General features: G+C 40.2%; 1 protein-coding gene across 2 annotated transcripts; it reads right to left on the reverse strand.

Annotated features, from left to right (window-relative positions):
- Positions 1-702: 702 nt before the first annotated feature.
- On the reverse strand, positions 703-15,419 carry ldlrb (low density lipoprotein receptor b). Of its 2 annotated transcripts, none has more exons than XM_036000236.1 (18): positions 15,154-15,419; positions 10,551-10,676; positions 9,836-9,958; positions 8,545-8,922; positions 8,157-8,279; positions 7,353-7,475; positions 6,951-7,073; positions 6,673-6,801; positions 6,363-6,534; positions 5,936-6,163; positions 5,702-5,820; positions 5,428-5,567; positions 4,810-4,951; positions 4,547-4,699; positions 4,256-4,444; positions 2,526-2,600; positions 2,228-2,388; positions 703-2,128 (listed from the first exon to the last, which is right to left on the reverse strand). In XM_036000236.1, exons 1-18 carry the CDS (start codon positions 15,233-15,235, stop codon positions 2,090-2,092), a joined length of 2,625 nt encoding a protein of 874 aa, XP_035856129.1. In that variant the 5' UTR covers positions 15,236-15,419; the 3' UTR covers positions 703-2,089. The 2 variants fall into 2 exon arrangements, with proteins under 2 accessions (XP_035856129.1, XP_035856128.1); XM_036000235.1 differs by having other exon boundaries at positions 4,256-4,447.
- Positions 15,420-17,021: the final 1,602 nt, after the last annotated feature.

Consider the following 17,021-nt stretch of genomic DNA (forward strand, 5'->3'; position numbering starts at 1 on the left):
ACAGTGTGCACAGTCATCATTTGCTTCTATAACTGAGCCAAATGACTGTCTCTGTTTCTAGTAATGAAAGGAGGAGCATGGGAGTTTATTCATTTGGAATTGATATAAAAGTCAAGACATCAATGCAACTAAACTCAGTGTATTTCTCTTTAAACAAAACCAACAAGTCAAACCAGCAGGTCATTCAAATTAGAAGAAACACATTTGTTTATGATTCAAATTAGAAAAAACAAACATTTGTTTATGTCGTCTCAGGCACAAGAACATCAAATTACCCATTGTGTATCCATTGTAACAAATCTGCTCTTTAGACAAAAGCAGAGAGTCTGATGGTGACACATGACACTCACCCACTCTTCGTTTGTATTGTGTCGTAGATGGAGAGTGATGGGAACGTTTCCAGGCAACATGATGATAAACAAGAATAATCAGCCTTGTCATTCAGTGCTGAGATCAGTTTATGTCTTGTGTTGTAATATAATCTAATCATCAGGCTTGGATCGGATTATGAGACAGTGTTTTTTCTTACATGCCCCAGTTTAGCTCAGTCATGATTCAACTTTTCCCGATAGTAGAACCGACCCTCATTGAAGAGAAAGACAAGTGTTAAAGAGACTTTTTCTTTTATTTAAAAAAAGACCAACACAACCAAAAGCGAACAAAACAATGTGCATTAACAAGCAGGATGTTGCTCATCAATCCTTGTCCATACATACATTTTGCTGTGACGGTGCTTTGCACACTATAGTATGTGCCTTAATCCCACAGTGAAAGCAAAAAGTCACAGAAACAGAAAATAAATTATGTAATTTATCGCTGAAAAAGAAACGTGTAAGAAACAAAGAGAGCTTCTTTGTAACATACAGCACTACCCTACTGCAGTGACTCATACTGTTGCACACACAAGTTTCGTAAACATAACATAACTTAAATAACAGCTGTACAATGTAATGGTTAGACTGGCTTAGCTGGAACAAAAACAATACACAGTGGTAGGTGCTAACATACAGTATCACTGTACAGCCATGACAAAAAAAATCAAAAACCTCCCCTTATATATTTCCATGAATAAATTAAAGAATCTCTCACATATACATTTCTTGATTACAATTTACAAATGTAAAAAGGCAACAACAGAGGGAACTTCAGAGAGGTTTACAAAATATTTACAGACATTATTTACAGTGTTATGATACATCAATAATCACTTAAAATCACTGTTTACTTAACTGTCTTCATTTAAAATAGAACATTTTTCTTCATTTTGGTTGACTTCAAATAAATCAGCAGCTTTTTCATTTACAATGTAAACCATCTGTTACTCTCCACACTTACAGTAGATAGATGGGTCACAAAATGAAAAAATAAAAATAACATAAGAGAACATTTTCAGACATTTGAGACATAATGGATGATAAAGACAAATGGCTCTGATATGGGAGCCAAGTGAATGTGTAACTCTTTACGCAGGAGAAGAGAAGGCCGCAATATAACCATAAAGGCCATAACTGGCTGGGGCTAAAGCTCTAACATTAACTACCACGGAAACTGGTTTGGAAGGTAGTAGGGTCACTAAGGCATTTATGTACATCCAATAAACTTTGCTAAATTACCAGAGTGTGGATGGAAGGCACACACAAGTGTTAAGACAGTGTAGGTCAGGCTTTTCAAGTTGAACTTGCAGAACTTGTTACTTTTGTTAGGTGTGTATCAACATACTGAGGGATGTGTTGGTAGCAAAGTAAGACATTTTTCAGATAGCTTCAAATGAGTCAAGGCTCTGGCTGCTGAAATCATGCATTAGTTCTTCAGTTTGAAACCATTTTGTGGTCTGACTAAATGGCTTCCTGCAGTTCTGCTCTGTATTGACATACTCAAAGTTTTTTTCTTCTTTTTCTTTCTTCAAATTAGACGGCACAGTGCTGAGGTCAGAAGCATAAGCCACAAAATGAGCTCACAGGGGCAGAAGTGGGGGGGTGGGGGGGTGGGGGGGTTAATCAGCAGCAGTAGAAAAACTGGCCTTTGTTGCTTCATTTTGGATCAGAAAAAATTCACTTTAAACAAAGCTAGTGTCTTCTTCATCTTTGGGTCACGCAACCTCCACATCCTCCATGCTTAGCATTTGCCTCTGCAAAAAGAGTAACACTGAATAAGCCAAGGTGTAAAACGACATACTTACAGTCTATATTAACAATAAAGTGACTTTGAAGTATCAAAGTGATGATACCTGAGGGTAAACGTAGCCCTCAGAGCTGTTCCTGCAGATGTGTAGCTCATCCTCTGTGGTTTTCTGGTAAACTGGATTGTCAAAGTGGATGGTGTTGGTGTTCTTCAAACGCCAGTTTCTCCAAAGCAACACTGCTCCAAAGATCAGCAGGGACATGACCACTGCAGAGCAAAAGAGGAGTTGAAGGTCACTTGGTGAGATCAGGGAAAGTAGTGAAAATGATTGCAGAATAAACAGGTTGCATGTGTAAGTGAGTATTCGACAGAGAGCCATAAAGAGCTGAAAATGTGGAACTTACGTATTGGCAACACGATGTAGAGAGCAATAGGGTGGGATGAAGGGGCTTCTTTGGGAAAGGCTGCCAATCTGTTACCTGAAAAAAACAGAGAATACATTGTTTTCTTTATATAATTCCTTAAAGTTAGATGAGAAGATCAAATCCATTCTTGTCTGTATGGTAAATACTGTATGAAGCCACTGCCAGAAGATGGTTAGCTTAGCTTAGCAAACAGTGGAGAATACAGGAAGTCACTGCATCAAGCCAAGAAAATGTCCCACACAAAACCACAACTTGTCGTTGTTACACTCTCATTGAGACATTACATGTTCATTTGTGAGCTTTAGAGGTGCTGACAGGCTGATATTGTTTGGACAGAGAGTTCCCCCCTGTTTTCAGTCTTTAAGATAACCGGTTGTTGGCCTTTTGCCTACTGTACATATATGAGAGTGACATTAATCCTCTCATATAACTCTTAGCAAGAAAGTGAATAGGCATATTTGCCAAAATGTTAATTTTTTCTGTTTTATTATTTATTATGTAATGTACAGCAACACTTTAATTTAAAGCAGTTCAATGATCATTTCACTGGCCCTAAAGTAATCACTTCTGATGCTGGGAAGTGTCGGTTTATGTGAGGAACATAGTTTGTCAACAGTTTAACCACAATTTGAAATCCTTATGCTAAGTAAAATAAACTGCAGGTAACCATAACAACAAATGTATGCCTCACAGTACATTGTACCAGTTACCTCACTGGTGAATCCATCAATTATGGATTACCTGGCTACAAACAATCTTCAAATAAGACTACAGCTGTGCTAGCTACTCTTTGAGACTGTACTCAGGTACAGTGATGCTTTGAGCTAAATGCTAACATTCAACATATACAAAACACATTAGACGTATTTTAAACCGCCTACTACACTAGCAGTATGTAGCCTAATTTGGGAAAAATGTAGCATGTAGTATGCAACATGCAAACAAAAGCAAAATAGGCAGTAGGCTATGCCAAAAATACTAGAATTTTGTAATGATTTGGAAAAACATCTACCTCGCCTACTGTGTCCCACAATGCAAAGAGCTGGAATGGTCACAACAACCAGTCATTGTTGAAATAGCAGACAGCAACATGTTTACCTCCGCTTTCCAAAACCGGAAACCTAAGCCTGTCCTAGCATATTGCATAATAAATCGCAAAAATGTTCGTCTGGAGTATGTAGTAGGTGGTTTTGAATACAGCATGTGTCTTTGCTCGAGCCACACCACTAGCATGGATAAAAAACACATTCAACTCCACTTCCCTTTTTACCATTGATAAGTAGCCAGAGAATAAGGTCGATTAAGCAATCAAATTCTCGAAATTTTGCAGTTATCCAGAACCCCTTCTCAGTGGTGTAGGTATACGCAGTATACACACTAAAAAAAGCTCCAGGCTTTCCATATACCCACTTAAAAATGCCCAATGACACACAACAACATACTTTCCATTATATTTTTTATATATTTTGAATTGTCATCTGTGTTTTTCTTCTTCACATAGGCTAAATAAAGGTATTTTCACCGTAAATAGGTGCATAAAAGTTTATCTGAATACAGGAAATGAAGTCGTTGATGCTCAAAACTTCCCTGGGGGAGGACACCCAGACCCCCCACTATGATATGGGCCCCCCTACCCCAAAGGCAGATTCTGGCCAATATATGTATACCCACTACAATACATTAGACTACACCACTGCCCCTTCCTGTACCTTGAGCGGTGGCGGCAGGCTCCTCTGTGCTCTGCTGGCTAGACGAGGTAGTTGTGAGTTTTTCGGTAGCTCTGGTGGTTGTAGTTGTAGTAGTGGTGGGGACAGGCAGCCTGGATGGAGCAGGCTTGGTGGGAGCTTTGGGTGCGAGCGGTGCACCAGTTTTGTTTTTGGTAGGAGGGGCAACTGAGACTGCTGGAAAAGTAAATATATATATATATATATATATATTACTTTCATGATTTGATGTTACATTTCCATTTATCTGTAGTGCCATGTGCAGGAGACACCTACCTGTCACACATTTCCTCATGTCAGCTCCCATGGCCATGTGGTCAGGACAGACGCAGGTGTATTTAGGAGAGTGCTGGTTGACCAGAGGGGCAGGGAGGCACAGAAACTCACATCCTCCATTCATACTGTTACTCTCTCTGCACCAGTTTGTACCTAAAGAGAGAAAGTTGGGTACAAGAAGCATTAGAGATCATTATATGGCCTTAACAGTTTATTTGTTTGTTTGTTATGATAGCTCTCAAGGTCGAGTGATGTTTCTGTACCAATTGGCTGCTTGAGGTTGTGGTACACTACGATGTCCTCTGGCTGGACCAGGTCCGTCGCCAGCTGAGTGATGTTCTTCCCTGTCAGGCGGTTGGCACTAAAAACAGCACTGTTGGTCATGTCTGTCCAAAACACTTTCTCCTGTTTAAAAGAGAAATGCAATACTATTATTTAACAACATTACTTTATTTAATTCATCATTTGCTAGTTTCCAAAAAACACAAACGGATTAATGATAAAGACTGATTAATAATCAGCACCACTGATGCAAACTTATATCTATATAATAAAGTGCACACTCAGCTCTGGCTTTATACTTCTAAACAATTTAAGCCGGATAATGCTCACCATGCATGAACTGGATTAATGACTTTTTTCAAAACTGACTGGTTTGAAAAAAATGGTCATTTTGTGTTTTAAGATTATTAAACCAGGGAGGGATACATTTCATTTTAGTTGAGAATTATATTTATATGATATTTATATGGCAGACCTTCCTTTCCTTTGAATTATTTTGTCATTTGAGGCAGATCATATGTTAACGTCAGCAGCCTTAAACACTTTTAACCTCCAATGACTTAATTTCCATTAGGAGATACATTGACTTCATCACTAACCTCAAAGACAGTCAGAGAGAGGGGGTGGGAGAGCTTTTCCTCGCTGAAAATGAGGCTGTGTCGTGTCCCCCCGTTCACATCAATGCTGGACAGAGTGTGCATCTTGGCGTCCACCCAGTAGAGACGCTGGTTGACCATGTCTGTCCACAGGGAGCAGGAAACACACCAAGACATATTATAAATATTTGACTGGTTAATATAACTGTGTGCTCATTATGCAGTTTGAATATAAGTTATTGGTTTCCAATCAATGCATCCATGACTTTCTGCTTACCCAGGGTGATGCCATTGGGCCACACAATGTTATCTGTTACCAAGGCAACGCGATCCGCTCCATTCAACCCACTCTTCTCTATCTTGGCCTCCTCACCCCAGTCTGTCCAGTACATAAAGCTAAAGAGGACACAGAATAGAAAATTGAGAACAAAAAGCTCCAGTTGATCCAAAACTTAAAAAATACATTTCAGCAATTTCACTAATCTGCAACCTGTCTGAAACTTTCACTTACTTATTTACAGGGTCGACTGTGATGGCTCTTGGCTTATCCAGGTTATTTGTGATCAGGGTCTTCCTCTTGCTGCCATCTGTCGTTGCCACAGAGATAGTCTTCAAAACGCTGTCAGTCCAGTAGATATTGCCATGGATCCAATCCACCGCAATGCCCTCTGGGGCCTCAATCCCACTGTCAATTACTACAGTGTGGTAAGAGGAGTTACCGGCCACGTCTATCTTGGAGCTGTCGGGAAGCAAACAAGGGTGGAGAGTTTCACTTTAGAGACAGATATCGCTTTCAAATCAAATACAGTTATAGCTACAGGCTTTCTGGTGCAGCACCTAATGATCAGATCTTACTTAAACCAGAGGTCTCCCCTCTACTACAACATCCTTAACAGAGACAGAGAAACAGATCAATAAAGTTTCAGAGTCTTTCTAACCTGTAGATTTTCTTCAGAGATTGGTCAGACCAGAAGATCATCTTGTTAGGCATGTCAATGTCTAAAGCCACCACGTTCTTCAGCTGGGGGATCAGACGGACATACTCGTTGCGGTCCACCGTCATCGTCCTCACCTCGTGTCTAATGGTGAAGTAGAGGGTGGGTACAGTGCCTGGAGGACACAGAAAAGAAAGGAAAAAAAATTCAGATAGCACTACAAACCTTAGGTCATGCAAATCTGTCAGTTGTCAGATGACACTACTCTTGAGTAAGTACACTGAGTAAGGACAGGCTTTCTTTCAAACATTACCTGATTCAGCCTTGCATGTCTTGCTCACAGGGTTGATCTTGTAGCCCTTCTCACAATCACACTTGTAGCTGCCGGGCAGGTTGATGCAGATCTGACTGCAAGTGTCCGGCTCAGCACATTCATCAATGTCTGCAGGTGGAGGAGCAGAAGGTCATGGGGCAAATAAAGTCACGTTTCTAATTCACTGTTTTCTTAAAATACATGTCCATAATCCAAAACTGATCACAGCTGACATCTAAAATAGACTAAATTTGAATTGTCAGACTCCCTCTTCTCACCTTTACAAGTTTTCTTGTCCAGCTGCAGGCTGTATCCAGCAGGGCAGGAGCAATTGTAGCCAACCTGCAGGTCGTTGCAGGAATGGGAGCATCCACCATTTTCAGTCAAACACTCATTGTTGTCTGTGGGGATGCAGATACACAGAGCTTACACAGTATTCATGACAACAATTTTCCTAGTGGTAGCTCAAGTCCACAGTGAACTAGCTCATTCAAACCACAAACTATCTAGGCCACTCAGCCGAGGCTGCTTGGCTAGCTGTTCCAATCATATTTTCCAGACTAATGTGGTTTCACGTTTTCTTTTTCTACGGGCAGCAATGGAGACTGAGTGTATACCTAAACTTTGATACACTTCCTGGTCTGAAACTTTTTAAAGTATTAAAATAAGACCTCACTTACTGCACTCTTTGACAGGTTCATCAGACCAGTCCATGCAGTCTCTCTGTTTGTCGCACACTTTCTCCATGCTGATACACTCTCCGCTGCGACACTTGAACTTGGTGGGGCCTTCACACACATTTACTGTGAAGAAGAACAAGATAGTGAGAATGTATCTGTGATTTAATGGTAGGAGACTGCTTTGCAGTCATGCAAGACATTACGACTTTTCCATGGGTCTTAAGGAAAATATGTTAGCATCTGTATGGGCTGTAGGGCTGGCACGATATCAGATTTTCACTACGCCATTATCGTGGCCAAAAGAATTCACAATCACAATATATTTTATTATATATTATATTATTATAATATCTATGGAAATTCAAATTCATATTTAACTTTGTTTAGTGAAGGATAATCTACACATTATTTATTACACTGACAATTTTCTACTTAATATGGTGGTTGCTACCCAAACAGCACACATCTACTGGTAGGATGGGGTGAATGCCATGTTATTCCCTTGCCTGTGGCTCAGAGATCAGCACTTTTACGCACACAGAATTCCAGAGATATTCGAAAATAATAAATAGATTACTTTGATGTTGTATATTAAATCGCCTATAGTGCAAAGGCAACCACATGAACTAAGGGAGGCAGAGGAAGCGAGAACGGAAAGAAATGGAATATTTACACAAAATTAATGCATGTGTATTGTTAACATGATATCAATATTTCATTTTTAAATGTCAAGGTTATCGTCAAAACCGGTATATCACAAAACCCCTAATCTGTATACCAATAAGTGTGTGGGTGAACAGTCACCTATGTGGCAGCCAATCTCATCACTGAGGTCCCTGCAGTCGGGCTCTTTGTCACATTGGCGGCTGCCATGGATACAGGCACCGTCATTACACTGGAACTCATCTGGGCGACAAGTAGGACGACCTAGAAAAAGAAGACAAATGGATAAACACAAGGGAAAGAGACGTTGAAATGAGACCGAGAGAAATGGGAAAAGGAATAAGATTACATAGAATAAGGAGAAACTCCTTGCTGACATGATTTGATGGGGATCTTGGCCCTGGATGGCAACAGGACATTATGTATGCTCAAGCATGAATATGCTACATCTGTTAGGCTCAGTTTTCTATTAAAGTAAAAAACTAAATATGGGTTTGCAGAAGAGAACACTCCATGAAAGCCAACTCACTGCAGTTGACCTCGTCTGATCGATCCTGGCAATCAATGCCTCCGTCACACCTCCAGCTGCTGTGGATACACTCCCCATCTTCACACTGGAAGTCGTGGACGCTGCAGTGCACAGCTGTCTTCTCCGGCTGCCGTCCCACACAGTTCTGTGGCCACTCGTCCGACCCATCGGCACAGTCCTTGTCTCCATCGCACCTCCACTGGGCCAGCACACACGCTGAGTTGTTACACTGAAAGGAACGAGCGCTGCAGGTGGGTTTGGGGCAGGAAGCCTCATCTGAGCCGTCTGAACAGTCGTTGTCACCGTCGCAAACGTAGGTGGGGGATACACACTGGCCGTTGGTGCAGCGAAACTCGCCAGCTCTGCATTGTTTGGAGGCTGTGGTGAGGCAGCAGAGGGAGAAGAGAGGCTTTAATGTGATGTTAAGGCTAGAAATGGATCAGATGTGAAATTCACACCAAAAACAACAGTGGAGTTATTTTATTGTTATAATAACCTTGTATTTGTTTCTAAATACCAAATTTACAAACATTATCTGTATATCAGGATTTGTTTCCGTTTGTTTGTGTGTTTCTTTTGCTGCAATATGTGAAATAAATGTATTTAATTCTGCAAACACTGCTGCAGTGGGACTATCATGCACCTTATTTAAACTTCCTTATCTCCTCACTTTATTTGTAAATATTTATCTCTATGCACTTAGTAGTAACTATTCATACATAGTGTATTAATATCTATATTGTATAGTAAATGCTCATAATGTATGGGGCTCAGTCCGTAGGGACTTGGCTTGGTAACCAGAGGGTTGCCTGTTCAAGTCCCTGAACGGACCAAGTACAGGTGTGGACTGGTAGCTGGAGAGGCCTGTTCACCTCCTGGCCACTGCTGAGGTACCCTTAAGCAAGGCACCGAACCCCCAAACTGCTTGAGGCACCTTTAATGGGTAACCTGCATGTATTAGGTCCCGTGTGTGCATTTTTGCCTGTGTGTAATGTCACAACAAGAGTGTAAAAATGTAATTTCCAAATCATCATCATTAAAAGTATGTATTCTTCTTCTTTACTTATCTACACTATGTATCTGTTATTGTACTTTGTTTTGCTGCTGTGACACTTCCATTTCCCTGTGTAGGATCAATAACTTGTATCTTATCTTATCTTAATTTAACTATAGATAACACCCTACTTCTGTAAGCAAAATCAGGAAGTCAATTTGTTTTTGGCTATTAAGTTTTTATTGTTTGTGATATTTAAGCATGTTGTAAAAAGGGTGAAATAATTATAAAACTTACTGCAGTTTTTCTCGTCAGCTCCGTTGTCACATTCAGCTTTGCCGTCACAGTGCCAGGCTCCTGGTATACACTGGTTGGTGGGAGCGCCGCAGTTGTACTCTGACTGCAGACATGTTTTGGTTGCTGAGGACAGAAACAGGAAGTATGACTGAAATGATCTCACGTATTAACAAAGAGTTAAGGCCTGTGCATACAGTTAAAGTATATTGTAAAACTGAAAAATTATTTACTTAAATCATTTACAGTTGCGCCATTGTTGTGTTTCTGCTTTACATGATTTTATGTTATGAGCAGGTCAAGAAAATGGTTTCTGTGCTTGTTTTTTCTTCACATTTTGTATTAATAAGTGTAACAATTAGCTGATTAATCTATTAGTAAATTGACTTTTTTTTTTTATGAAATCAATTGACTATTCTGAATTGTTTATTAAATAATTCCTTAAGCAAAAATTCCCATGACCTGCTGGTTCCAGCTTCTCAAATGTGCATTTGTGATGCTTTTCTTTGTCATATAGCAAATCAAAAGTATTTTTTGAATTGTTGGTCAAAAAACAATATATAATATTATAGTCTAAACGATTGATTAAGAAAATCAAGGGCAGGTTAATGGATAGTGAAAATAATCCCTAGTTTCAGTCCTATTCATATGTATTTAATATTTTCTTTATTTTCAAGGTAGATGAAAGTCACACATCCTCAATAATATAATAACTTACTGCATGTTGCAGGCAGTTCATCAGTTCCATCACCACAGTCGTCAGTTCCATCACAAATCCACCTCCTGGTAATGCACCTCCCATTTCCACACTTGAACTGAGTGGATCTGCATGTGATGGCTGCATCTGTAAGTGATAGAAAATGAGTTCAGTGTGACTAAAAAATGGGTGTCATTGTGAGGCTAATATTTAACTGAAAATTACACAGGAAAAAAAAGTTACTATTGAAGGCCACTGACATTCAGATAACTGGGAAAACCACACCTTCTACTCTTTGCTTAACTCGGATGAAATGTCCAGATTAAGATAACAACATTGACTCATGTTAGAACAAGACATGAAGTAATAAGACTTTAACGTGAAGTATTGGCTCTTTATTTACAGGAAAACAAAATTAGTAGTCCTATCTCCTTTATCTTTATTCCCCCATGACACACACACACACACACACACACATTAAACTTTTCTTTATTTCACTTTACTTTTGGACATAAAAGTCCATATTAAATAAGAGATAGATAGAAAAGAAAAGAAATAAGAGGAAGAGACAGACTTAAAAACCTTTACTAGATATACAAATATGTGTTTCATTTGATGTTGCAGCTTTTGTAGGAATATCCACTCATCACTCATCTGCATCTTATCTTCTCCTACATGTGTTCACTCAGGTGTAGCAACCATTAATGTCAGTGCAATGTAAAGCAGGTTTAACCCAACCACAAGCCTCGGGTGGTTTGACGCATTTCCGGTAGGGAACAGGGCTCAAACGGCTCTTTTTGTCACGTCAGTGGCAGTAGCTTCACTACTCAGCTTGAAATTTCTAAAGCGATACGACCTTATATTAATTCCGGATTATTTTGGCAGATGTCTTGCCCCGAGATAATCACACCTCAATGAACCCGCCAGTCAAAGGAAAGAGGGCATCAATATCAAGGAACATGTGAAACCAACAAAGGCCATTCACAATCAAGTGTGTGCCATCCTCCATCACCTCTGCACTGCCAGTCTCTCCTGTGACCTGGAGGCTGGGGACATGAAAGACTATGCCTTTAAGACAATAGCATGGGAGGAGTTGAACAATCACACCACCAGTTGCTGATTGGTCCCAGAGTGACATTCCTCACAACAGCATCACAGTGACCCACAGTCAAGAGGCGTAGACTAAATACAAGGAAGTCATCTGAGTGTGTCAATGAGTGATGACAGGACAGGCACAGTATAGGTCTGATGGATAACGATAGAGTAATGATGATTCAGGAAATTGTGAAATAAGGAGAGGATGCTTTCTCAATACTGGGCTTACCACTGAGAGTCACCTCCCTCCTGCTTTGAAAATATAACAACTGAAGTGAGAAATTGACTGAATCTCATCTTTGGTTATTCTTGGAAACATCAAACTAAAATATCTGTCTTTCAAATTTCTCAACAACCGTTGATCCAATCAACTTCAGACCTGGCGGGTGTATTGCTGAGGAGTGTGAAGTTCTTTGGATAAGCAGTTCTCGAGAAAGCTGCAAGCAGCAATACCAGAGGCCAAGCAAAAACAAAACAAAACAAACCAACAGGTATGTTTTGAAAGGGGCACTGCAGTAGTTAAGTTGATTCTGGGCTTCACTTATTAGGGGAAAATGTTGGCTGAGCTTGAGAGGCTCTTCCTGTGTACATGCGCTAACTCTTGGGGAAACCAGAAACACACACAAATGCTCACACACATGGCCGGGAGGCTAGACGTGCATTCCAGGAATAGAGTTTTCGAGGCACGCTCCAGCTGTTCCTGAAGATGTGCGGTGACACATGTACTATGAAAAAAAAGTTGCTCTGCAAACCTCGCTCACTTTCCCTTTATGAGAATCGTTCATTCATTCCAGTTGCAGGAGAGGAAGCAAAAGTAACTGACCTCCAAACTCCTGACCTCGTCTCTGAGGGTGGAGACTGTTAACAATATATAGGCCCGTGTTTTCATTTTCTACTGCTAATCTTCCCTGCCGCTTCCACATATGAGTCACACCCTCCCATGAATACTGTTCAGCAAGAGGAGGTTTCATTTAATTCTTTACAGGAAGTCTTTTCTGTGGTGAAAAGTTCAGATCTAGTTTGGCTCATGAAGAATATATTAGTTATTCACTATTTTTAAATCCCCAATATTTATTTAAGATCTACTTCAAATGTTACTTAGTAATCCCATGAAGCATGTTAAAAGTGTTGTTGAGCATATTTTGTCTCTATGGCTATCCTGAAAATGTAACTGGTTAACCTAGGCCATAATTGTATTTCCTCTCATATCCAAAAAGCTGCAAACCTGTCACGCACAGCTGAGAAAGCCGAGTTCAAAAAGTACTGCAACTGCATCTTAATTAAAACGGTGGAACAAGCTACTGTACGTGCTTCTTACATTTACAGCTACAGACAGAGAACTGACTACAAGACCGCAAATTTCAGTAAACAGACCTGTTTGATAGTTTCTCAAGCAGAGTGCATCAATTGCTTCTGCAGTGAAACTGCATCTTTCAGATGCTATTTATATCCACAATGTGAACCTGACAACCAGCAAACCACCAAGTCATAACACCACCATGTAAGGCCATTGGAGTACTACCTCAAATGCACACCAGACTGCTATAATGCTCTTGAAAATGTATGAAAACTCATACTTGTTTGACAGCAGAAACTGGTTGAACTACTGGCAGATACTCACAAGAGGTTAGACAAGTCGTCATCACAACGCTGCATGACAACAATCCCCCTTTGTGACCACATGAGACTTTGTCCACTAACAATGCATTCCTGTCTTTTGTGGCACATACATGTAGTACACACACACACTAAAAACCTTCACAACAGGGATTGTTTATTGACTCAAACGTGCACCTAGCAGTTAATAAATAACCAGGATGCATGTGCATCAGAAGACACTTCAGTCCGTACTGGTTTAATAATCTATAGCTGCACTATATTGAGATGAATTTACTGAGGTAATGACTTAATATTATTGTAGTCTAAGTATTGTGACTAAATTAAGTTTGATTCCTCAGGTGTATCAAACTGCTGCACATTTCTTCTGTAACTTTCACTTGATATCAGTATCTTATTCCTGCAGATTTCAGTGAATGGGCAACACCAGGCCTTGATTATAAAGCATGCTCCAGAGGTGTTTCTAAATGATTGATGGATAAAGTGTTGTCTTTGTGAGTCGCCACAGTCTAAAAGTTTAGTCTCCCATGTGGAAATCTGCTTTTTAAAAACTCTTCTTTAATACAGGCAGTGCACGGCTATGCCTCATTTCAGGAGTATGCTAAACACAAAGTGAATACATTAAACAAACCCGAGCCTGACCTTTAAACAAATGAAAATAAAGTACACATGAATATTCCCCTCTAAAACACACACACACACACACACACACGAATGCACGCACGCATGCACACACACACATACACATACACACACACACACACACACACACACACACACACACCCCACTAGATCTGATGACTGGAAGTCAGTACCATGAACTGGAGAAAAAAAATATTAAATTTGAATCTGAAAATCTTTTGAAGGAGAGTTGAGATTATCGGAGATTACTAGCAAAATGGGCCCTAAAGGCATATTTTTGCCTTAAAGGGCATTAGGGTCACTCCTTCACTAATCGTGTTATTTGTATGAAAATAAATACAAATCCATTTATGGCCAAACTCAATGGTGATGATGTGGGACTAAAATTAAAGAAGCTTTTCATATTTTATTATTTATTTTTATAGTGTCAGTGAAGTATTATTATTTTATATATAACTAATATTTTTTTTATTTGGCTCTCTCGTGATATTGTATCTGTTATTCTCTCTCTTCAACTGGGTTGTACACTCTAAACCTAAAAATGTTTATTTTTATATTGCCTTCTATTTGTCTTTTATCTCCCCCAGTAAAACACCTTGTGATCTCTGCTTTCAAGTACCATATAAATAAAGTTTGCTTGCTGATAAAGCTATTTTTCTTTTCTTTTTTGCTTCAGTGTGGTGTCTTATAAGTCGGCTGTGGACCTTTATGTACAGTATGACGCGCAAAATATTATTAATTCATTCACAGTAATCCATATAGCCTTAGTAAAACCTTTGGAAGCTATTTTCTCTAGCATGACGTGGTACATTACTGTCTAGGGATCTCACACACACACACACACACACACACACACACACACACACACACACACACACACACAGCTTAGCTTTGGATACACTTGTAAATTCAGATTTTCCCAGCATCTAATTTCCTCCAGCGTGCTGCAGAGGAGGATGCATAAACGCTGGTGTTTTAGCCGCACCCTTTCTCTTTGACAACCGCCTGTTTCTGCGTTTGTTCCGCCCATCTGAAACTTGAAACTGACCGGCAGCACGGAAGGACGTGATTGGCTTTTAAGTTGCATTCTAGAACGATACGAACCAATCAAAGCGCGGTGCGTAAATTTCATTCATTCTACATTGTAAACTACACTGTTGTTATCACATACAATATGTAATTTCCGTGTCCTTATTGTAGGCCTACTGATTCGTGGAATATGGTTGATATTTAGTAAGAAAGGTACTTGCCAGGAAATCACATTTCTTACCTGCTTGAGGCGAAAAATGAATCAGCATCAACAGACAGCAACATGTGGACAGTCCGGTGAGTCCCTTCCACATCCCAAACATGTCCTGTCCTCCTTATTTGTCCTTATTTGACAGCTAAAGAAGAGCCAGATATGGAGTTCACCACAGGATCTGTGCGTAAAAAGGCTCTGGGTCAGACGGAGAGGGCAGACAGCAGAGTCAAGCAGAGGCTGTGCGTAACAGGCGAGTGTCAGCAAAATATTTAGGAGTCCTAGTCACATCTGACGATTTTCTATGAGGCTGACACGAGGGCGGTGCTAGAGCAGTGGTGTGATGTTTAAAAGTAGACGTGAGCACCGCCGGGGGGAGGAGCCACAGTGTTGCTGTATCACCGTGTGTGTGTGTGTGTGTGTGTGTGTATGTATATATAATCTGTTGTCCATCACCCCTCCATCCACCCATCTATTCCTCCCATAACGTAATTTCCAGTGTGTCCGAGAGGAAGGAGATGTACTGTGCATATGTATGTGTGTGTGTGTGTGTGTGTGTGTGTGTGTGTGTGTGTGTGTGTGTGTGTGTGTATGTGTGTAAGAGGGAGAATGAAAGGAAAAGGGGGGAAAAAACGGACTGACAGAACTGAAAAAGGCAGTTCGCATGTTATAGCTATTTAGTGATGGTAGCAGTCTCTCTAAGAAGAAGCAGCAGCTTTTAAAGTGGTACAGACGCAACAAAATATAAGACGACAGTCACACCAAGTGGGCTAGGCTAATAACCTAATAAATTAGTTAATGGTAAAGTTGTAGTGAAGCCAGTAATGTAATGCGATGATGAAGGTTTCCAGCTTTCAGGTAAATGTAGGCCTAGCTGTATTTGGCATTTGGTCACTTTGAAGCTGTATTTGCTTGCTATAATCTTTCCTCCTGTTCAAATTGAGCATTAAGACAACCCCTCATTAAGTCAAAGTCCACAACACAGTCCTCATTTTGTGAAAATATTCCGAAGTTTATCAGAAGCTAAGCTTCTGCGGTCCGTGTTAGAGATATCAAGTGGATATGTTTCAAAGTTTTAGGCTACTGTCTTTCTAGTTAGCTCCTACAAATCTAAACATAGGAACGAGAACTGTGGATTTTTGTCCCTCATGACTTACATTAAAAGTGGAGAAAGGGGCGTTCAGCTCGGGGTGGATGGTTGGGTCAAACAAACACGTGATTTCACCCAGGAGACCCGTGTCGTGTCCCGTGCCTGAAAGGCTATGTACAGCGGGTCGTCATCAACCGCAAGACTGGCGCTTTGATCCCGGGCTCCTCCGGCCGCACGCCAAACTGTTCTAGAGCAAGACACCCCAAGTTGTTCTCCGGACGCTACTATGTGTGCTATGAAGCCTATTGTACTATTGTATGATATAAGAAGAATGAAAGTCTAAGCCTGAAAGTCATCATACATCAGTGAAGTAGACCTGGAGTATTCAAATGTAAAACATCAGGTTCATATATATCCACAGTCACATTGTGTTCCTTATCAAAAGCAAACCGAACATTTGCAAAACAAAATAGCATTAGTAGCCTAATGTTGCAAAATGTCTTGGAAAGATGATAACCTACAATGCTACATTATACAATATTACAGTACGTACTGTAATATTGTATAATGTAGCATTTCCAAGGAAGTGATAATCACTGGGAGAAAATGCTCTATCAGTTCATTCTGCTAATGTATGTAGCTCCCAAAAGATAACAGTGTCTCAGAAAAGTGAGTCAGTTTCCCCCACGTCTTTCTTAATGCATCATACTGTTTTACATGTAGAGTTCAGTGTGGATTCCGATACTAGTGTGTGTGTGTGTGTGTGTGTGTGTGTGTGTGTGTTTTAAGACCTACCTTAGCCTTGCTC

The sequence above is a fragment of the Sander lucioperca genome, chromosome 4, assembly GCF_008315115.2.
Source record: "Sander lucioperca isolate FBNREF2018 chromosome 4, SLUC_FBN_1.2, whole genome shotgun sequence".
In the NCBI taxonomy this organism is placed as follows: Eukaryota; Metazoa; Chordata; class Actinopteri; order Perciformes; family Percidae; genus Sander; species Sander lucioperca.

What these genes read in the sequence shown, in the direction of transcription:
- ldlrb (XM_036000235.1), bottom strand. Translation starts at nt 15,235, where the DNA reads ATGTTTGGGATGTGGAAGGGACTCACCGGACTGTCCACATGTTGCTGT. An exon ending in GCCCAATGGCATCACCCTGG is followed by an intron (nt 5,568 to 5,701) that starts GTAAGCAGAAAG and finishes CCCTGTGGACAG; the next exon opens with ACATGGTCAACCAGCGTCTC. An exon ending in CTACATCGTGTTGCCAATAC is followed by an intron (nt 2,389 to 2,525) that starts GTAAGTTCCACA and finishes TTTGCTCTGCAG; the next exon opens with TGGTCATGTCCCTGCTGATC.